General features: G+C 62.3%; 1 protein-coding gene and 1 long non-coding RNA gene across 13 annotated transcripts in view; one reads left to right on the top strand and one right to left on the bottom strand.

Moving 5' to 3' along the window:
* The window catches only part of LTBP4 (latent transforming growth factor beta binding protein 4), a 29,653-nt gene that overhangs the window by 497 nt on the left and 8,542 nt on the right, over positions 1 to 20,614 (top strand). For 2 of the 12 annotated variants that reach the window (XM_070224461.1, XM_070224463.1), the window contains exons 2-23: positions 3,382 to 3,440; positions 3,608 to 3,746; positions 4,260 to 4,369; positions 9,119 to 9,310; positions 9,716 to 9,963; positions 10,040 to 10,142; positions 10,546 to 10,620; positions 10,724 to 10,846; positions 11,413 to 11,577; positions 12,215 to 12,364; positions 12,489 to 12,632; positions 13,210 to 13,341; positions 13,425 to 13,550; positions 14,364 to 14,489; positions 15,183 to 15,425; positions 15,906 to 16,031; positions 16,119 to 16,238; positions 17,198 to 17,326; positions 17,558 to 17,683; positions 18,090 to 18,212; positions 18,494 to 18,625; positions 20,454 to 20,585. In XM_070224461.1, coding sequence (XP_070080562.1) covers positions 9,247 to 9,310; positions 9,716 to 9,963; positions 10,040 to 10,142; positions 10,546 to 10,620; positions 10,724 to 10,846; positions 11,413 to 11,577; positions 12,215 to 12,364; positions 12,489 to 12,632; positions 13,210 to 13,341; positions 13,425 to 13,550; positions 14,364 to 14,489; positions 15,183 to 15,425; positions 15,906 to 16,031; positions 16,119 to 16,238; positions 17,198 to 17,326; positions 17,558 to 17,683; positions 18,090 to 18,212; positions 18,494 to 18,625; positions 20,454 to 20,585 — 2,587 coding nt within the window. In that variant the 5' untranslated portion in view covers positions 3,382 to 3,440; positions 3,608 to 3,746; positions 4,260 to 4,369; positions 9,119 to 9,246. Of the gene's footprint in view, positions 1 to 1,303; positions 1,554 to 3,381; positions 3,441 to 3,607; positions 3,747 to 4,259; positions 4,370 to 5,516; positions 5,829 to 9,118; positions 9,311 to 9,715; positions 9,964 to 10,039; positions 10,143 to 10,545; positions 10,621 to 10,723; positions 10,847 to 11,412; positions 11,578 to 12,214; positions 12,365 to 12,488; positions 12,633 to 13,209; positions 13,342 to 13,424; positions 13,551 to 14,363; positions 14,490 to 15,182; positions 15,426 to 15,905; positions 16,032 to 16,118; positions 16,239 to 17,197; positions 17,327 to 17,557; positions 17,684 to 18,089; positions 18,213 to 18,493; positions 18,626 to 20,453; positions 20,586 to 20,614 lie in introns of those variants that run through there. The other 10 variants (XM_070224462.1, XM_070224464.1, XM_023649770.2 and 7 more) reach the window with 9 other exon arrangements.
* Positions 6,057 to 7,503, bottom strand: LOC138915919 (uncharacterized). The gene is made up of 3 exons (XR_011422383.1): positions 7,376 to 7,503; positions 6,790 to 6,898; positions 6,057 to 6,178 (listed from the first exon to the last, which is right to left on the bottom strand). It is a non-coding gene; the product is annotated as an uncharacterized lncRNA (long non-coding RNA).

The following is a 20,614-nucleotide window of genomic DNA, read 5'->3' on the forward strand; positions in this document are numbered from 1 at the left end:
CCTCCATTGGAAGAAGGAGCGGCAGTGGGCGATGAGGACGCTGGATCAGCTGCTGTTGTTAGCCCGGAGTGGGCCCTATGGTCAGGGCGTGTGGCCTAGTACCCTGTGTGGGCGGAGCCTGGGATCCACTGGGGGCGGGGCTCACGCTACAGAACTGGAAACCGTAAGAATCAAACTGTCAGGAACCCCTGGAGGCGGGGCAAATACAAAAGGGGTGGTGCTTGGGACCCTAAGCTTAGGGCCGCTCCCCAGTTCTCTCTGGGAAGGGGTGTGGCCTGAAACTTAACGGGAGAAGGGGGCGACTGGGGGCAGGGTCTGAAGCTCTGGGGGCAGTGCCTTTCGGAGAAGAGAGGCGGAGGTTTGTAATTCCGAGGAAAGAGAGTGAGGCCTTGAATTTATAATGAAGGGAAGGGGCTGGGCTTGAGACCCCCTGCGTTGGGAGGCTGTGAGCAGGGCTTAGATCGTGGAACCCGCTAAAGGGGGTGCAGGTGGGGCCCAAGGCCCCCTGTGGCTTGGGAAGGGAAAGGACTGGAATTTTCTAAGGAGAGTCTGCAGTTCTAGGAGTGGGAGGGGTGCTCTTGGGAGCCTTTAAAGATTCAGACAGCGAAGGGGGTCTGGTACCCTCGAGAGGCGGCCGGGGGAGAGGGGTGGAAGGTGGAGAGCAGAGCCGGGAGCCCTCTGGGAGCTGGGTCGGGGGCGGAGCCTGGGTCCTCTGAGGGGCAGAGACTCTAGCCTTCTAAGGAACAAGCTCTTGATTGTTGAGCCAGGAACCCCTGAAGCACAGGGCCTTGAGAAGCGGCAAATCCTTTGGGAAGGTCCAGAGGGGCCCTGGGACCCTCAGAAGGGCCAGACCTAGGGCCTAGTGCAGGGTTAGCGCTCCGTCCCCAGAATCCTGAGTCTCTCACGTGAGAAGTGGGCACCTGTGGGGGCTTCCAGCATCCCCACTAGTCGGGGAGCAAATTCTGATGGAATTCTTCCACAACTGCGAGCCGAGGGATGAGGCTGCGAGTGGAAGTCTATCTTAGGGGACACTGCCCACTGCCTGCGCATCACTCCCCGTCGTGGGAGGGGTCCCAGACCCTCAACACATGGGCCTCTCCTTCACCAGAGGGGTCCCCGAGTTGGTACCCGACTTCCGATTCCCCCCCAATGGCACTGAGAACTCTAGGCCCCTGCGCCCCCCGCCCGGCACCTGTCCCTCTAGCCCCTCCCCTGCCGCCTCCCGATTGGCCGCGCGGGCAGCGCCCCCTGGCGGCAGCGGGCTCTGATTGGCGGGAAGTTCGCAGCCGGCGGCTGGGACGCTGGAGAAAATGAGTCGGCCTCTGGCGGGGGCGGGGGGCGGGGCCGCGCTGAGCTGGACCCGCTGGACAGACGGCCCGCCTGGAGCCGGACTCCACGCCGGACACGATGCTGCGGCCTGGTCCTCGCGGCCGCCGCCCCCTCTTGCTGGTGCTGCTGCTGCCACTCCTCGCAGCCGCCGCCACCGCCGCCTCTGCCGCCAGCCCCGGCTCCAGCCAGGCCGTCGAGGTGATGACCCCGGGCCGCCGGGCCGGGTAAGCCCCGCTGCGGCCCCCTTTTTTGTGCTCCCTCCACCCAATGAGGCTGGTGATCCGGGAGGACCAGGACTTTCAGATTTAGGGGAATACGAACCCACTGCTTCGGGGTGGGGATGAAAGAGCCAGAGCCCTTGGATTTATTGGGGCCCTCTATTTTGTGGGGCTTAGAATCCGGGGAGCACTGAGATTCTGAGGGGAGGGGTTTCCCTCCGGTGTGGTAGAGATGCATACGGCTCCAGGGAATTTTAAGGTTTATTCGGAGAAAGGTATCAGTTTATATGGGGTTAGGGCTTTGAGTTCTCCCAGGATGACAGATGAGTGGTGCCCTCGAGCTGGGATGGGGTTCCGCAAACTTCTCGGGTTCATAAGGAGGAAGAGTATGGGGGGTTACGAAGGGACTTCATGGAGGAGTTGAGATGTCCTGGTTTTCAAGGGTTTGGGGGGCTAGGTTAATTAAGAGGGACCCTTGGATTTTCCTAATTCATTGGGAAGAAGTGAACTTTGGGGTTGATGGCCGAGGGGCTTGTGGGGAATTGTGCGGGGCGGGGGGGTGTCCAGATTTCATGATGTTTGGGATGCTCTAGTTTCCTAGAATTAGAGAACTCCAGGCTTGAATGAGGTACCAGTGATTTCCCGACGAGAGATCCAGAATTTCCTATAGATTTGGGGCTTACAGCCATCCTTCCTGTCTGCGGGTGACGAGATCGAAGGGAACAATCTGCCCAGCACCCCCACCCCCCGCCCAGCGGCCCAGCGGCCCAGCGCTCCGTTACAAAGGCCCCGGGCTCAGCTCCCGCCTCGGTCTCTGCGAATGCGTTTAGTAACCCGAGCCGCGCCGGGGGCGGGGCCGGGAAGGGGTTAACCTGGAGAAAAGGAGGGAGGGATGACGGCGAAATCGGGGTCCCGGAGGCTCCTCGCGGGCACCCTCTTCCCCCACTGGGCCCCACCCGTCTGGAAAGAGTCCATGCGCCCGACGTCCCTTCTCAGCATCCCCCCACTGCCCTTCTCTCGGGGCCTGCGCGCGCAAGCCCTCATCCCTCGTCCCCCTTAGCCTGGGGATAATGGATTTGTCTGGGGGGCCCCTTGGTTGCGACGCACTTGCGCCGGAGCTGAGGGCTCCGCTACTCAGAGTCTGAGATCCTCTGGGCGCGGAGATTTCTCCAAAAACGACTCCTTCCTCTTAGTCAGGTGGGAAACTGAGGCCCAAGGAGCGGGAGACGCTGGCTCCAGGACACACAGCGTGGAAGGGCAGGAACGGGCTTCCCACTTTCGGGATTCCCAGTCCTGGGCCGTGGCTCCTTCTGTATCCCGCTCCACCTCAGCACCCTGCTGGACCCACCGTCAAAGGAGGACCTCCCTCCCCAACGGCTGAGGCCTGTGGAAGTGGCGCCACCTGCCGGCCACGCGCGGGATGACGGCTGAGTCCTGGACGGGGATGTGCGCGTTGGGCCGAGTTCTAGATTCCCAGACAGTCGGGGCTTGGCAATGCACTCAGAAATCCTCTTTGAGTCTTTTTTGAAAAATCACTTTTAAAGAAGACTTTCAAACGTCTTTTCCAGTAAGACCTCACCGCCAAACACTTCAGAAGACAAATAAAAGTAAGGTTGCTGTGGCCTTCATCCCTGGAGAGTCTAAGCCGATTTGCCTCCCATTGTACAGATGGGGAAACTGAGGCATCGAGCGCAGTGCCTCAAATTGGTCGCACGTCTGTTTCTTTGGAGCATTTTCAGGCCTCATCTTGGCTTTCCCTCCCCTATCCCCCATTGCCCTCCTTTGGGGGGTTCTAGGGTGCCAGGGGCCTAAGGGACTTCTCCTTTACTTATAGCATTGCTGCTTGTCGCTGCTGCCCAGGCCAATCGCCCAGGAGGAGTCGCTGCTTCAGAGGTGGGTTCTTCTAGGGGGGTATAGGTAGGGGGGTGGAAGAGGGTAGGAGCAGAGGGGCTGGGGGCTCCCTTCCCCACCCCTCATCGCAGCTGGAGAGCTGAATGCACTTGGTGGAAAGAGGGACTTGGTCCCTTCCTTCTCCACTTAGTCCCTGGCCATCTCCGAAGCCTCCTGCAGGGTCCGGAGCTGCCTGCCAGGAAAGTGTGCAGGCCCTCAGCGGTGCCTGACTCCAGTGCCCCGGGCGCTGCCGAGCCCTGGCTCCAGTGCGAGGAAGAGACAGGTGTCCCTGAATTGGCAGCCACTGACGTGAGTGTGCAATTTCTCCCCCTGCCCCCGCCAGGTGCTCAGAAGCTCCCAAGCCCAGCACTTCCGGCTCACCTTTCTCTACAGCCTGGCTCTCTCCCTTGTTCTCTCTGTCTCTGTCAACTTGTATCTCTGTTTCTGTTTCTCCTTTTCCTGCAGTCTCTGTCTCTCTGTCTCTGTTGCCATGTCCCTCTTTCTGTATTTGTTCTTTCCATCGCTGTCTCTGTTTCTCTCTTCACTGCCTCTCTTTTCCTCGGTGTCTCTCTCTGCCTCTGTCTGTCTCTGTGTCTCTCTTCTCTCCTCTCTCTCTCTCCCTTCCTCATCTCTGTAACTTTGTCTCTGTTTCTCACCAAGCCTCGAAACAACACTCGAGGCCTGGTCCCCATAAAGCGGTTGGGGGAGTTGGGCTGAGCCGGCACTGGACAACATCCTGGTTGGTGTGGGAGGCCCCTTTCAGCGAGGGGGGGGGTCAGCCTAACCGCGGTAACAGCGCCTTCTCTGCCCCCTCCCACCCAGGCTGCAGGAGGCCCGAGCTCTGCTAAGGCGACGTCGGCCCCGCGGGCCGGGGGGCCGGGCCCTGCTGAGAAGGAGGCCCCCACAGCGCGCCCCTGCCGGCCAGGCTCGGGGTAAGAACATCCGCCCTTCCTCTGCCGGGGGGCGGGGGGGGGGGGGGTTCCGGGCCAGATAAAACCGTCTGGTTCCCACGGTCCAGCCGCCGCCTAGCCGCCCCCCATTGTAGCTCAGCGCCCCCCCCCAGGACATGGCCCCCTCTAGGGACCCCGGCGTCCGGCCGCGTGAGGTGAGCCTGGGACAGGACCAGACGCCGGCCAGAGGCGCTGACCCGCGAGGGTGGGGCCGGGAAGCCAGGCGTCCGGGCTCCCCGCGGCCGAAGAGGGGGGCGCTGTGCCTGCAGAGAGCGCAGCCGAACTAGCCCAGACAACAAAAGCGATTGTGCGGGTTGGCGCCTGCCCTGTCACCGAATGCCCAAAATTGCGGGGCGGCTAGGGGCCAAAGGCCTCCCCCTGCTTCCTGGACCCTCCCTCTGCCCTCCTCCAGCTCCGGCTCTGCCCCTGGGCCAGCACACCCCCTGGTCTCAACCACCCTCAAAAGTCCCCCTCCTGCTGTGGCCTTCAGCCCAGATGTGTCCCCTCCTCCCTAAAGTCTTCCAGATGTGGGCCTCCGGCCAGATGTGAGGACCCCCGCCCACAGCCTCAATCCACCGTTTCCCCTTATCCATTCTGACTTCTCCTACCAGGTGTGGGGGTCCTGGTCAGATGTGACTACATCCTCAAGTGTGTCCCCCACCCCAGCGTCCTGCCCACCATCCAGACCCTCAATTCCTTCATGTGCCCAGGTGCACCGACCCTTCTCCTCTCCCCCAGATGTGCCACCTGGCTGCCCAGATGTGCAATGACAGGCCCCTATCCACTGAAGGCCCTTTCTCTGTGCCTAGGGCGGAGAATCAGCCTTTAGCGGCCTCCCCAAATGCGGCCCCCAATACTCTTTCCTCTTTATGGATTCAGCCCTGTTTGGGGAGAAACCGGCCCGCCCCCACCTGTTCCCTTCCTCGCCGCTCCCCTGCGGGCCCCATTCACTTGTTGGTGCGAGGGGGGGCCGAGGGGGCGTCCCCTCCCCCCTGCGAGCCTAGCGCCCAGCCTGCGCGCCTCTGGCTGCGCGCCCAGCCCCACGCGCCCCCGCGCGGCCGCCGGGGAGGGAGTGGTGGGGAGGGGGGGCCTGAGCGGGGGCGCGGCCGCCCTCCCCCGCGGGCGGGCGGGCGCGGCCGGGCCCCTCGGGCGGGCTGGGGCGGCGGCGCGGCGGAGCGCGGCGCTGCAGCCATGGCGGGCGGCGCGCGGCTGCTCTGGATGTCGCTATTGGTGCTGCTGGCGCTGCTCCGGCCGCAGCCCGGGCTGGGCCGGCCCCGAGAGCGCCTCCGCGTGCGCTTCACCCCGGCCGTGTGCGGCCTGCGCTGCGTCCACGGGCCCACCGGCCCCCGCTGTACCCCGACCTGCGCGCCCCGCAACACCACCAGCGTGGACAGCGGCGCGCCCGGCGGGGCGGCCCCGGGGGGACCCGGCTTCCGCGCCTGTGAGTGCGGGGTGGTGGTCCCGAGGGAGGGGTTCCCCGGGGGAGGAGGATCCCCAGGGATGGTGGAGACAGTCCCCCAGGGAGAGGGAGCCTAGATTCCGTGTGCAGTAGCGCTGGGGAATCACATTCCTGGCTTTTGGGATTGAGTCCTGAGGGTCCTGATTTTGCAAGCAATGAGGGTTCTCGGGGACCTGTGGCGTCCCACGTGAGGGGACTGGGGTCGGCTTTCCTGCCCTTGAGTCAAAGTGGGGAATACCTGAATTGAGGGTCCTGGGAGCTTGGGAGAAGGGGTCCCTGGAGGCCAAGAGAGAGGTTCAGGGCCCTGCGGGGTGGTGTCCCAGTTGCTCCGTCTGTGGGGTGGGAGGGATTAAGAAAGTCCAGGATGGGAGTGCCTGGCTGGAGGGAGATTGGGGTGAGCAAAGTTGATCCGGAGGGCTGCGAGGGAAAGAGCCCCCAGAAGGAGGGTCTCTGCAGGACCCTGAGTTGCAAGGGTCCCACGTGGGAGAGAAATCCAGATAGGAGACCTAGGGGGAAGGGGCGCCCCCTGGGGGCCGGGGGGACAGGAGGAGGGTGCGCACCGGGCACCCCTAGAGATGAGGAGCCCGCGGGGGGGTTCAGGTGAGGTGAGAAGGGTGGGCCACCTGTTGGCCCCAAGGTGCGGGGGTGGGTGGGCTCTCGGGATCGGGGCCTACCTGCCCCCAACCCCGGAGGTCCTCTGGAGTGGGGAGTGGGGGCCCCTGGCGCCGAGAACTCACCCAGCCTGGCCCCCAGCCAACCCAGCCCGGGGCCGGCGTGAGCTCATCTCCCGCCTGAGCCCCCGCCCGCTGCCACTCCCTCTCTCCTCCCCTTCCTCTCTCCTTCCTTCACTCCCTCCCGGCCCCAAGCCCCGTGCCAGGCGCCATGCCCAGGCGGGTGCCAAGCCCCTGGAGGCACAAGGAGGGGCATGTGAAAGGGGGCTGACCTCGGCAGGACCTCGATGTCCTCAGCTCCTCATTCCTCCAGGGTCGTGGGCCATGGAGTTGTCGGTGCCCATCGAGCGGCTCTCCCCCGGTGTGGGAGCCCTCAGGGAGCTGGGGCGGGGGGGGGGGGGGGGTGCTGCATTCAGGCCAAGAGAAGGCTGAGAAGTGCCCTTGGAGGCTGGGAAATGCACCCAGACCTAGCTGGATTACCACGACCCCCAGCAGACTTCCTATTTTGGAATCTTGATTCCTAGTTAAGCCTCTTTTAGGCCTGCCACTCAATTAAGGACCCATATTAGAGCCCCCTGGAGTCCTGGCCCGACTCCTCTAACTAAGGGAGCCCAGAATGTCTGCCTTCAGACCCTAAACCCTCTCCCCACCACTATCAACAGCTCCAGAGACCAGCCCCTCCAGCGAAGTTCCCTCCCATTCTTCTTATGTGATCTCCCCAAACTGTACCCCTCACTGGAAAACTCGGTAGTATTGTCCCTCAGTTAGTCCTCCCCACTTCCCTGAGAAACCCTAGATTATAAACCCTATGACAGTTAACCCCGGTCCCTAGCTGAATTCTCTTCCCACAAAGCCTACCGTTTTCTTATATTTCCGATGGAGTCCCGTCAGAGATCCCCCATTCCTGTCTATCCAAGTCCCGCTCTTCCAGCTGACCCCTCCCCTCCCCAGGAACTTCTGCTCCATCCACCTTCAGAGAACCCCAGAGTTGGTCTTGATCAGCTGATCCTCCCAAGAGGTCTCTAGACACTGTTCTTGCCCGAAGCAATCATTAATGAAAAGACTTGGGTACCTAATCCCTTAGCTGGGAGGGGAGGGGGGAATAGAGTCTTCCCAGACAATTGAAGCTCTCATGTGCTGGGAACTCCCAGGGATCCCACTTCCCCCTGAATCTAAATGCTGTTCTCAGCACTCTCTAACTGGCTATCCTCTAGAAGACACTAGAGTCCTGTTGTCTAGGTAACTCTCCCCAAAAGGACTCAAAGGACTCCTGTTGAAGGGCGCCTCAGTTTGCTCTGAGTTAGGCTCCCTTTCCGTTCCAGAAACCTCGAGCCGTCTTTGAACCCCAGAGTACTGCCCCCTAGCTGATCGCCCAGGAGTCCAGTCTCTTTACCCTTCTTGAGGGGACCCCCTCTCTTTCCTCTCTCCAGTGTACACGCACGCCTTCCTGGACGGCCCCGGCCGCCTGCCCCCATCCTCCCCTCCGCACAGCTGTCTCCAGCTGTTCTCGGCAGCCCCGGGGGAGAAAGGGAGGGGGTGCCCTCGCAGGATACGTCCGGCCTTCTTTGGCTCCGCGGGCTCGGGGCTCCCCAAGGGTCCGGAATGCGGAGCCGCCGCCCTACCCCCGCCGCACCCCTCTCTTTGTTTACCCCGCCGCACAGCTGGCAGTGCCCCGCCCAGAGGTGGCCCGGGGCCCAGCGAGGGCGCGCAGAGGGGAGAGGAGGCGCGTTCCCGCTAGTGGCCCCGCCCCGGGGCTACTGGAGGCGGGAAGGCAGAGCTAGAACGCTGGATCCAGAGCCAGAGGGGAGGTGGGCGGAGACAAAGCGCGGTGGGCGGGGCTAGGGTGCCCCGATGGCTGGGAGGTGGGGTGGGAGGGGCGTGAGCGAAAGAGCCCGGGCAAATCAGAGTGAGGAAAGGAAGGTAGGCGGGGCTAAAGGCAGCATGTTAGACGCCTTGATAAGGCGGGGTTTAGAATCCCGCGGGTAGAAGGTGATGTGGGCGGGCCGCATAGACCCTGTCTACGCATAGACAGTGGGCGGAGCTTGAACGTCGTGGACCCGACCAGACAGGGTGTGGGCGTGTCTAGAATGGTACGACAGAGTTGGGAGGGAGGAGCGGTGCCAGGCAGTGACTAAACTGTGATTTTAGTCAATGAAAGGGACCAGCGCTGGATCTGAGGGACTGGAACAGCAAAAGACCTAGCCTGTCGACGAGATGGGAGGGGCTACCATGCCAAGGAAGGAGATAGAGTGGGCGGGGACAGCGTTGTCTGGGCGGGGCTGGTACACCGCGGACTCTGCAAGAAAGTGGGACTCGAGAGCGAGGGCGGGGTGACATGAAAGTGAATGAAGAGCCGGAGGGCGTGGTGAGCCGATCCAGTGGGCGGAGCTATACGTCTGAGAGCACTACGACCGGACCCAGCCAGTGTAGATAGCCAGGATTGGTGGGGGTGGCACAAGACAGCTCAAGGTGGAGCGACTGAGAGTGATGCCTTTGAGGGTGTAGTTATAACGTTAGGGACTGAACTAGCTTGGATGCGCTGGCTCCAGGGGTGCTTGCCAGGGCAATTACCGACCCTGAGTGTACTCACTCTCCCCATAGTCCTGTGTCCTTTGATCTGTCACAACGGCGGTGTGTGCGTGAAGCCTGACCGCTGCCTCTGTCCGCCGGACTTCGCTGGCAAGTTCTGCCAGTTGCATTCCACGGGTGCCCGGCCACCGGCCCCGGCCATGCCAGGCCTCACCCGCTCCGTGTACACCATGCCGCTGGCCAATCACCGCGACGACGAGCATGGTGAGGAGCGTGAGGCTGGGGTCCTCTCTGACCCCTCCGCCCACCACCTCTCCCTTCCTCTGATCCCCCATCTTTCCTGCCTTCCCCGGAGTACCCTTCTCCAGTGCGCCCTTTACCCCCTTTCTTAGTCCCAGTCCCTAAGAACCTGTGTAAAGGAGCGGGCCGGTGGTCGAGTGGTTAAAATTATGCGCGCTCCGCTTCGACGGCCCCGGTTCACGGTTTTGGATCCCGGGCGCGGACCCACTCCACTCATCAGCTATGCTGTGGAGGCATCCCCACATACAAAGTAGAGGAAGACTGGCACAGATGTTAGCTCACAGCTAATCTTCCTCCAGCAAACAAAACAAAACAAACAAAAAACCACACCCGTTTAGACACCCCTTTGCCCGACGTGCCTCCCTCCAGGAGTGGCATCTATGGTGAGCGTGCACGTGGAGCACCCTCAGGAGGCGTCTGTGGTGGTGCACCAGGTGGAGCGTGTGTCCGGTCCTTGGGAAGAGGCGGATGCCGAGGCAGTGGCACGAGCAGAGGCAGCGGCGCGGGCAGAGGCGGCGGCGCCCTACACGGTGCTGGCACAGAGCGCGCCGCGGGAGGACGGCTACTCGGACGCCTCGGGCTTCGGTTACTGCTTTCGGGAGCTGCGCAGAGGCGAAGTGAGAAGAGGCTGGTGGGGAGGGGCCCGGAGCGTGCCACCGCGCGGGGGCGCGCTCACCCAACACTTCCCCACAGTGTGCGTCCCCGCTTCCCGGGCTCCGGACGCAGGAGGTCTGCTGCAGAGGGGCCGGCTTGGCCTGGGGCGTTCACGACTGTCAGCCGTGCTCCGAGCACCTGGGTAAGTCCCAGGCGTCCCCGAGGTGCTCGGAGCCGGGGAGGGGTGATAAATAACCCCGTCGCTGCTCGTACCCTGCCCATAGATGAACCCTGTTCACAAATTCTTGCCACACCTGCCCAGTTGTGGGGATCATTTCCAGTCTAGACCTATCCATACCGTTCTGGGACCGCTCACCCCACTTTCTGACTTTGACTACACTGTTCTCACCCTGCCTCTGTGCCATGGCCCCACTCTTGCATTTCTGGAACCTTCCACGTTGCCTTCTGTCAGACTGCCAACCTAAGGCCGACCTTGCGCTCAAACCACACCCAACACCTTTTAGTCCCTCCCACCCCAATTTCGTCCCCGCCCACTCCATTCTCACTCCTCCCGCCCCTGGCCTACCCCTCTCCTCTCTCGACAGGGAACTCGGACCGCCTGGGCGCCCCAGATGGACCCTGTCCAACCGGCTTTGAAAGGGTTAATGGGTCCTGCGAAGGTGAGCGGGGGTGAGCGGGGGAGGGGGGAGGGGCGTGGCTCTAGAGGCAGAGCTCGCAAAGAGCTGGTCCCTGACGCCACTGGGACCACCCCATCCCTCGCAGATGTGGATGAATGCGCGACGATTGGGCGCTGCCAGCACGGGGAGTGTGCGAACACGCACGGCGGGTACACATGCGTGTGCCCCGATGGCTTCCTGCTCGACTCGTCCCGCAGCAGCTGCATCTGTGAGAGGGGGCTGAGGCTGGGTCCCACGTCTGTCCGCCCTGCCCTCAGACCCCATCGGAGAGCATCCTTGGGCCTTTAATTCCCTTAGCTCCCCGCCCCCCCCCCCCCCGCGCCCCGCATCCTCCTAGAAGCCCAGGTCCCCCCAGTCACTCTTACTAGATCCCGCTCAGAACGTCTCAGACTCTCATACACCTCAGACCCCCTGGACCTGCTTCAGCCCCTCTAAGAACCCCTCCAAGCTTTTGGATTCAGACCCCTTCAGCTCCCCAGACTTTCTTCAGCTCCTCTCGGCCCCCAAATCCCGTCACCTCCCTGGACCACCAGACCTTCCTCAGACCCTGAGATCCTTCTCAGATTCTCTCCTTCACCCCTCAGACTCTCCGCAGGCCCCAGACCTTCCTCAGACCTCCAGACCCCGCGCCTCTCCTTCCTACCCTCTCAGACCTCTCCCAAGTGCCCCTCACACCCACCAAACCCTCCCTGAGACCGTTCCCCTACCTCTCAGATCCCCCAGTTCCGCTGCACTCCCAACCCCGCCCTGAAGAATTTCCTCCCCCTCCCCCAGCCCAACACGTGATCTCAGAGGCCAAGGGGCCCTGCTTCCGCGTGCTGCGCGACGGCGGCTGCTCGCTGCCCATTCTGCGCAACATCACCAAACAGATCTGCTGCTGTAGCCGCGTGGGCAAAGCCTGGGGCCGGGGCTGCCAGCTCTGCCCACCCTTCGGCTCAGGTGAGCGCCGGAGACTCCCCGCCCACTTGCCTGGCTGGGCGCTAGCCTTGGCCACGCCCCGACCCCTGAGACTCCGCCCACCTTTGGCCACACCCACCCCTGAGATACCCGACCTTGAAGTTAGGCTGAGCCCCCTGAGCGTCACACCCAGCCTTGGCCGCTCCTAGTCCTTGAGATATGCTGCCTGCCCAATGCTGTCCCCAAGCTTTGGTCTAGTCCCCAGCTCCTGAAACACTACCTTCAGCCTAGGTTCCGCCTTGGGCCCCGTCTTAGACACGACCCTCTCTGGGACGCCTCCCTGGCAATCGAGCTTCTGCCTAAAACCAGATCCCACAATGGACCTGTTTCCTGGCCTTGAACGCAGTTCCTGTAGACCCCCACGCAGACCCTCAACCCCTGTTCCTGCCCCCATCCCAAAGGAGGAAAAACATCCGTGGTCCCACCCTCAGCCTCTGAGAATTCCCAGTCTTTAGCCCGGGTACCACCCCATCCCAGCATCCAGCCCAAACCCCTGACAACACTCCCAGGCCAAGCCCCGCCCCCAGCCAAAGCCAAACCCTAGACCCCCCCTCCTCTCTCTCTCATTCCCTCCTGCTCTCATGCCCTCTCTCTGCCCACCCCGCCTCCCCGTTCCTAGAGGGTTTTCGGGAGATCTGCCCTGCTGGCCCTGGCTACCACTACTCGGCCTCCGACCTCCGCTACAACACCAGACCCCTGGGCCAGGAGCCACCCCGCGTGTCCCTCAGCCAGCCCCGAGCCCCCCCCTCCACCTCTCGACCACCCTCAGGTGAGCTGGCTTCTGGAGGAGGGGGTGTCATCTCCCAGGGGCTGCCCCAGCCCCATGGGGAAAGGAGAGGGAGTGAGGACACCCAAGTCCAGATCTCCATTCACTGATGCCGCTTCTTTACCAGGCTTTCTGCCCACCCGTCGCCCAGAACCCCGCCTGGAGCCCCGGCTGGAACCCCGGCCTGAGCCCCGGCCTGAACCCCGGCCAGGCCCTGAGCTTCCCCTGCCCAGCATCCCCGCCCGGACTGGTCCTGAGATCCCTGAATCAGGTGCAATAGAGGGAATCGACGGCATTGATGCCGGGTAGGGGTTCTAGCAGGAGGTTCCAAGGTCAAGATCCCAGGATGGAACAAATAGGGACGTCACCGGCAGAGGAGTTAAGGCAGGGGCAGGGGGCTCATTGGAGGAGGGTTGGATGGTGGTTACATCGGGAGCTGGAGTGGGACAGGCCTGGGTGCAAATTCTCTGTCAATTCGACAAGTCATTTAACCTCTCTGAGCCTCAGTTTCCTCATCTGTAAAATGGGGACCATTGTGAGGATTCAGTGAGCTATCTCTGAAGTGTCTGGCCCACAGAGAGTGCTCAGTAATGACAAATAATTATTTCTCACGGATGGCGCTAAGAACCTATCTCAGGCAGAGGAGTGGAGGGTTATGGGAGGATTCAGGTGGAGGATCTGGTGAGAAGGTCCCATGATAAAGGGGAGCAGGATGGGGAGTGGAAGCCTGGGCTTGGGGAGGAACATCCGTGAGGGTGTTTTAGGCGGAGGATCTGAGGGGATTGTACTGGGACGAAAGGGACAGAGGATTCAGAGATGGGGGAACCCTGGCTGACTGGACCCCCCAGGTCCCTCCGCGGGCGTGTGTCAGCGCAATCCCCAGGTCTGCGGCCCGGGACGCTGCATCCCCCGGCCCAGTGGCTACACCTGCGCCTGCGACTCCGGTTTCCGGCTCACCCCACAGGGCACACACTGCATCGGTGAGCCGGGCAGAGGGGGCGCACGGAGGCGGGGCGGGGGGCTCTGCCCGCTCCCCTCCTGACCAGCCCCTCCGTGCCCTCAGACGTGGACGAATGTCGCCGCGTGCCCCCGCCCTGTGCTCCCGGGCGCTGCGAGAACACGCCAGGCAGCTTCCGTTGCGTGTGTGGCCCCGGCTTCCGAGCCGGCCCGCGGGCTGGGGAGTGCCTGGGTGAGAAACCCGCCCCGCTGGCTCCGGGCCCCATCTCTGCCGGGTCCCGCTACCGCTGGCCCTCCGGAGCAGTTGGCGCCCTCCCACGCTTCCCCACGCCCCTTCTGCCCAACTATACTCGCGCCCTGGTCCGGCCTGGCCCGCCCCGGCCCGCCCCGGCCCGCCCCCAGACCAGCTCCTGCCCTCCCCTCGGCCGCACTGCTGCCCCTTCCCCGCCCGGCTGACCCTTCCGGTCGGGGCAGGTCGCTGCCCTCCTTCGGGGCCGACCCCTCTCAGGGACTGGTCTCGGCTCCGCCCCTGCCTTGGCCCCGCCCCTGCCTTGGCCCCGCCCCTACATATTCCAGAGGCGCTCCCACCTACCCCCGGGCCCCGCCCCATCCTGTGACCGCGGCTACCTCTCTCCTGACCACGACCCCTGATTGCCACCCTGCCACACCAGTGCTACATCCCTAAACCGCCCCTTCTCTCGCTCCTGCCTTCCCTGTGCTGGGTCCCCAAAGCTGCCCTTCCCGCCCTTGCCCTGCCCAGGCCCTGCCCTCCGCAAATTGCCCCCCTCACCGTTCCCCTCTCCACCTCTGCCTTGGCCGGGTCCCCAGCCCTTGTCCTGCCCTCCCCACTCAAGCCCTGCCTTCGCCTTAAACCTAGTCACTCTGGGTCCCCCCTACTGCTCCTGGCTCCGGTCCCAGCCTGGCCAGGGCCCAAGCTTGGCCCTGCCCCTGCCCTCCCCGCCTCCCCCCCCCCCAGCTGTCTGGAGCAGGGGTGGGTGGGGAGAGTGTCTGCTCCAGTCTCAGCCGCCTGGGGTTGTGCCCGCAGACGTGGACGAGTGCCACCGCGTGCCGCCGCCGTGTGACCGCGGGCGCTGCGAGAACACACCAGGCAGCTTCCTCTGCGTGTGCCCCGCTGGGTACCAGGCTGCGCCCCACGGAGCTGGCTGCCAGGGTGAGGGACTAGGAGGGGCAGAGGGGAAGGGATGTGGGGGGGAAGGGTTGAAGGGCAGTGATGAGGGATGGAGAGACGAGCAATGAGGCAGAGGGAGGGTGATTGATGGGAGGCAGAGGCCAGGTTCTGAGAACATGGCCTGATGGCTGTAGAGACAGAGTGACACCGGGATGGAAACAGAAAGGCTGAGTCATGGAGGATGAGGAAGCAGAGGGATGGAGGATGGAGGTACCAGTAATAGAGGAAGGGGTAGAGTTATGGAGGACAAGTAGAAGGAGGCCCACTGATGGGAACTAGAAAGGCAGAGTTCTAGGAGGCAGACAGGCAGCTTAATAGGGGTTGAAAGGGTAGAGGGATGGAGGATAGAGAGTTAGAATGGTGGGGTAGGGTGGCAGAATGATGGAGACAGGAGGAAGTGTGATGGAGGATGGAAGGCAGAGTGATGAGGACAGGGTGGCAGGATGATGGAGACCAGGAGGCAGAGTGATGGGGGATGGAAGGCAGAGTGATGAGGACAGGGTGGCAGGATGATGGAGACCAGGAGGCAGAGTGATGGGGGATGGAAGGCAGAGTGATGAGGACAGGGTGGCAGGATGATGGAAGGTGGAATGTCAAAGCAATGGAGGTCAGGGAGGCAGAGTGGAGCATGGGGGGCATAAGGGAGGTGTGACCCCGGGCCCCTGCCCCACACAGATGTGGACGAGTGCATCCAGAGCCCGGGCCTCTGTGGCCGAGGAGCCTGTGAGAACCTGCCCGGCTCTTTCCACTGTGTTTGCCCGGCTGGCTTCCGGGGCTCGGCGTGTGAAGAGGATGTGGATGAGTGTGCGCAGGAGCCACCACCCTGCGGGCCAGGCCGCTGTGACAACACGGCAGGCTCCTTCCACTGTGCCTGCCCTGCTGGCTTCCGCTCCCAAGGGCCGGGGGCCCCCTGCCAAGGTGAGGGTGCTGAGTCCTCTCCACTCCTATTTGCTGTGGGCACTGGAGAGAGACATGACTGCGGACAGAGAGGCAGTGTGATGGAGCTCAGTGATAGAGGAGAGGGGCAGAGGGGTGGGGGTACTGAGAGGGTGGGGAGGGCCTGACTCTAGAGTCTTCTCCTCTTCTCTAAATACAAGGGTGCTCTCCACTCCTCTTCCCTTTTTGGGTGATACTCTTGTGCTTGTGGGAACCCCGAGGAGGGGACAACTCTGAGGCAGGGAAGGCCACATGCAGGAAGTGGGGCCCTAGCCTCACGCTGGCAGATGTAGAGACCATTAACTGGGGAAATGAGGGAGGGGTCTGTCCTCCTGGCAGGAGGGAGCAGGCTGGGCAAAGTCTAGCAGGCTGCCTCCAGACTGGAATGCCAGGGTGGGTGGTGATGGCAATGAGTCTGGGTCCAGGCCCCTTCCTCAGCCCCACGGGTCCCCTCTGCCCCAGATGTGGACGAGTGTGCCCGCAGCCCCCCGCCCTGTGCCTACGGCCGGTGTGAGAACACGGAAGGCAGCTTCCAGTGCGTCTGCCCCACGGGCTTCCAACCCAACGCCGCTGGCTCCCAGTGCGAGGGTGAGGCCGGGGAGGGAGGGAGGACCGTGTGTGGGTGACGGGGGCATTGGGCTGCTCTTCAAGGCCACCCTCTCCTCTGGCCCCTAGATGTGGATGAGTGTGAGAACCACCTGGCGTGTCCTGGGCAGGAGTGCGTGAACTCACCAGGCTCCTTCCAGTGCAGGGCCTGTCCTGCTGGCTACCACCTGCACCGTGGCCGATGTACTGGTGAGACCAGGCCCTGGCTGTGACCTTGGATCTGCGTATGACCCCTGACCCAAATTGTGACCCCTATCCTGGACTACAGCCCTGACCTGGCCCATGACCTCCTGACCTGGACCTCAATCTCCTTACCTGGAGCACTTACCCAGAGCCTGACTGCGACTCCTGACCTAGACTATGGGCCCCTGACCCAGACTGCAATTCCCGACCTGGACCACAACCCTTGACCCTGAATGTGTCTTCTGACTCTGTGCCCCATGAACTCTCAACTTGACTGTGACATTTGACTCTAACCATGACTCCTGCTGATAACCCCTGACCCCACCCTGATAGCAATTGTGACCCTCCCGACTCCTGGCCTTGAATGTGACCTGTGGCTGCTGAACTTGACTGTGACATTTAACCTAACCTTAACTCCTGACCATAACCCTGACTATAACCCCTGACTCTGTGTGACCTTTGATTCTGTCTCTTTCATTGCACCTGCCCTTGCCCCTTCTCAGAGTCCCTTCTTTGGGGCCTGATTGGGTTCATGATCACTGACCTCAACACTTGACTAAAGGCAGAATTTGGGACCCTGACTGTAACCCCTGACCCTAATTGGTCTCAGATTCCAGTCACTGACTCTGACCCCTGACTCAGCAGAATCCCATCCAATGATCCTGGTTTATAATACTTGACTCCTTACCCTATTCATTTCTGACCCCTGTTTCAGTCCAGAGTCCCTTCACCTGACCCCAGGATCCTGGGACAGGGAGTTCCCAGAAACCCAGCCCGCAGAGCCCCCCATCATGGTCCCCAGAATCAGGGGACCTTGGTCCTCCCTACCCACTTCTGTCCTACAGCCCTCACCCCATATCCAACCTAAGACACTTCCCATCATCTCCCCCAGACGTCTCTGCCCCAAGGGGATCTGTCTGGCGTGTCCCTAGACTGGACCTTTTCTGAAACCCCCATTCCCACAGATGTGGACGAGTGCAGTTCGGGTGCCTCCTGCGGCCCCCACGGGCACTGCACTAACACCGAAGGCTCCTTCCGCTGCAGCTGCGCGGCGGGTTACCGGGCGCCGGCTGGTCGGCCTGGGCCCTGCGCAGGTGGGCAGCTGGGGAGAGGCCGGAGAGCCCTGGAGTGGAGTTCTGGGGTCTTGGGCAAAGCGCGCGGGGCAGGTGGAGGCTGCACTAAGGGGCTATGGGTGGAGCTTAAAAGCCGGCCCTCAGGGGTGCGGCTTGGGGGCGGGGCTGCTGTGTGGGGGCGGGGCTGCTGCCTTGGGGGCGGGGCTGGGGTCCGGGCAGCTGGGCGGCAGCCCTTTCTTTCGCGAACCCTAGACGTGAACGAGTGTCTAGAGGGCGACTTCTGCTTCCCGCATGGCGAGTGCCTCAACACCGACGGCTCCTTTGCCTGTACTTGTGCCCCCGGCTACCGGCCCGGACCCCGCGGAGCCTCTTGCCTCGGTCTGTCCCCAGCCTGGGCCTGGACCGGGAAAGGGTGGGCGAATACCAGGAGAAGTCGGGACAAGAAGACGGCGGAATGGGGAGTCTGAATTTTTGGCCAGGGTCTTAGTGCATCCTGGGGGCGGGGCTTGCGGAGACCCCGGGCGAGGCTTGGAGGGGAAAGGCGGGAACGACGGAGTCTGGGTAGCTGGGCCGTGAATGTCAAGGGTCGGGTCTGACCCCGTGGGAGGGGTGAGGCTGGCAGGGAAGGGAGGAGCCTAAGGCAGGTGGGGGAAGGAGTTAAAGGCCTTGGAGCCGAAGGGGCGGGGCAAAGGCGGTGGAGGGCGGGGCAAGGGCTGCGGGGGCGGGGCCTGGAAGGTTAAGCGGAGGAGGAGGGGGCGGCGGTTTCCGACACTCTGTCCTGCAGACGTGGACGAGTGCAGCGAGGAGGACCTTTGCCAGAGCGGCATCTGTACCAACACTGACGGCTCCTTCGAGTGCGTCTGTCCTCCGGGACACCGCGCCGGCCCGGACCTGGCCTCCTGCCTAGGTGAGAGGCCCCGCCCCGGCCTGACCCCTCCTCCCTGCCTCCCGTGTCCCCCATTTGTCTCCCCTCCCCCCGCCTCCCCTTCGCTGCTTCCTCCCTTCCACCTTCCTGCGTCTCCCGCCTCTCCTCTTTGCCTCCCCATCTCCCCTCCTCTGCCCTCTTCCTCTCTTGGCCCCCCGCCCCCCTTCTGACTCTCCTCTCCCCTCCTTGACCCCGCACCTTTCCTCCTTCGCCTCTCTGCCTCCCTGCTTCCCCCATCTGACTGCCCTCCCTCCCTTCCTCAGACGTGGACGAATGTCGCGAGCGGGGCCCGGCCCTGTGCGGGTCCCAGCGCTGCGAGAATTCCCCTGGGTCCTACCGCTGTGTCCGCGACTGCGACCCTGGCTACCACGCGGGCCCGGGGGGCACCTGTGACGGTGAGACCACGCCCCCCGCCCCCACGACGAGTTTCTGGAGCTGGCTCCCTTGGGACTGAGGAGGGGCACCAGGCCTCACGGAGTTGCGGGAAGGGAAAGGGCCCCCAACCAATGCATTTAATCCTCTCCCCATCTTTGTGGTGGAAATCAGCCTCCAGCGTGTCCTTGTACTTTCTTGTGGAAGCGAGGCAGGAGGATGGGGAAGACACTCCTATCAGGAAACAGGCCAAGCCTCTCTTCCAGAAGCAGCCCATGCCCCTCTGCCGCTTGAGCACACTCCACATTTTAGGCGGTCCCCTAGTAAGACATCTCCTATAGTAAGAACTGTTAGCCTCCCCCCCTTCCAATGGACCCATGGATTGAAACCTCCTGTTTCTCCCTCTTCAGGCCCCTTCACTTTGCACTGCCCTCTTCCCACCTTCCCCACTCCTTCCGCTTCCAGCTCCCCTCCAAAGAGGCCCAACCCTAGCTGTCCTGGGCCCCATCCTTTCCTGCTGCGAAATTCCGCGGGTTTCTCCCGGCACTGATCTCTGCCCGCTTAAGCTCTGCCCTTCCACACTCTATTCACCTCTCCAGATTCTGTCCTTTTCCACTCCTCAGACTCCTCCAGGCCTTGGGAACGTCTAGGCCCACCCCTTCCAGTCTCTGCTCCGCCTTCAGACCGCCCCTTGCCTGCTCTTCTCCTCCACGCCTTCCCAGCCCTCCACTCCCCCACCCCATCCCTCACCTCCCATGCCCCCTGCCTGGCTCCCCCATCAGGCTCCAGCAGGGGACCGATCGAGGCAGGAGGCCAGGACTAATCCAAGTGTTTTTTTGGATGGTGTGTGGGCCAGCATTTCGTGGAACAAATGAGACGTCTGTGGGCTGGCTCCCTTTGGCTCTCCGGTTGCCAGACCTCTGGTTCATGGAAACCTGATTTCATGGAGTCTCATTCATTAATTCCACAAGAGTTTGCTGAGCACCTGTCATGTGCCAGACACTGGGGGCACAACAGGCAATGAGTCCAACGAAACCCCTCCCCTCCTGCAGCTGATATGCTAGGCGGGGAGACAATAAATATGGGAACAAATGCAAAATGCATTCAACAAGCAATTTGGGGGGGTACCCACTCTGTGTCAGGCACTGTTCTATGCCCTGGGGATACTGTGGGGAGCAAGACAGACACAGGTCCTGCCCACGTGGAGTCTGCATTCTAGAGAGGTGACAGCTGGCTTACCAAGAAATACATGGATAGAGTCCGGCCCGGTGGCCAAGTGGTTAAGTTCGTGCACTCTGCTTCAGTGGCCCAGGGTGTCGCTAGTTTGGATCCTGGGTGCTGACCTAGCACCGCTCATCAAGCCATGCTGAAGTGGCATCTCACATAGCACAACTAGAAAGACCTACAACTAGAATATACAACTATGTACTGGGGGGCTTAGGGGAGAAGAAGAAGGAAAAAAAGACATGGATATAATGCAATGTCAGGTTTAAGAAGGAGAATAAAGCAGGAGAAATGGACAGAGATGACAGGGCAGTGGGAGAGGGGGTGCTAGGAGGTATAACCTAGACACCTGAGTGAAGTGAGGGAGGGAGCCATGCAGATAGCTGAGGGAAGAGTGTTCCTGACAGAGGGAACAGCAAGTGCAAAGGCCCTGAGGTGGGACCATGTTTGGCTATGTGAGAAATGGCAATGATGCCTTCAGAGTTATCAACACTTGTCAGTCTTTAAAAGCTCAGAATCCTAGATACCAGGTTCCTAGGGATTTGCAGTCATGAGAACGGGGAGCAGTGTAAGGAACCTGCGAATCCAGGCCTGTGACTCCCACCCCGCCCCTCCCCACTCTTGCAGATGTGGATGAATGCCAAGAATATGGCCCTGCGATTTGTGGGGCCCAGCGCTGTGAGAACACCCCTGGCTCGTACCGCTGCACACCAGCCTGTGACCCTGGCTATCAGCCCACGCCAGGGGGTGGATGCCAGGGTGAGTGTCCCCTGGGCATTGGGTGAGAC

The sequence above is a fragment of the Equus caballus genome, chromosome 10, assembly GCF_041296265.1.
Source record: "Equus caballus isolate H_3958 breed thoroughbred chromosome 10, TB-T2T, whole genome shotgun sequence".
Taxonomy (NCBI): domain Eukaryota; kingdom Metazoa; phylum Chordata; class Mammalia; order Perissodactyla; family Equidae; genus Equus; species Equus caballus.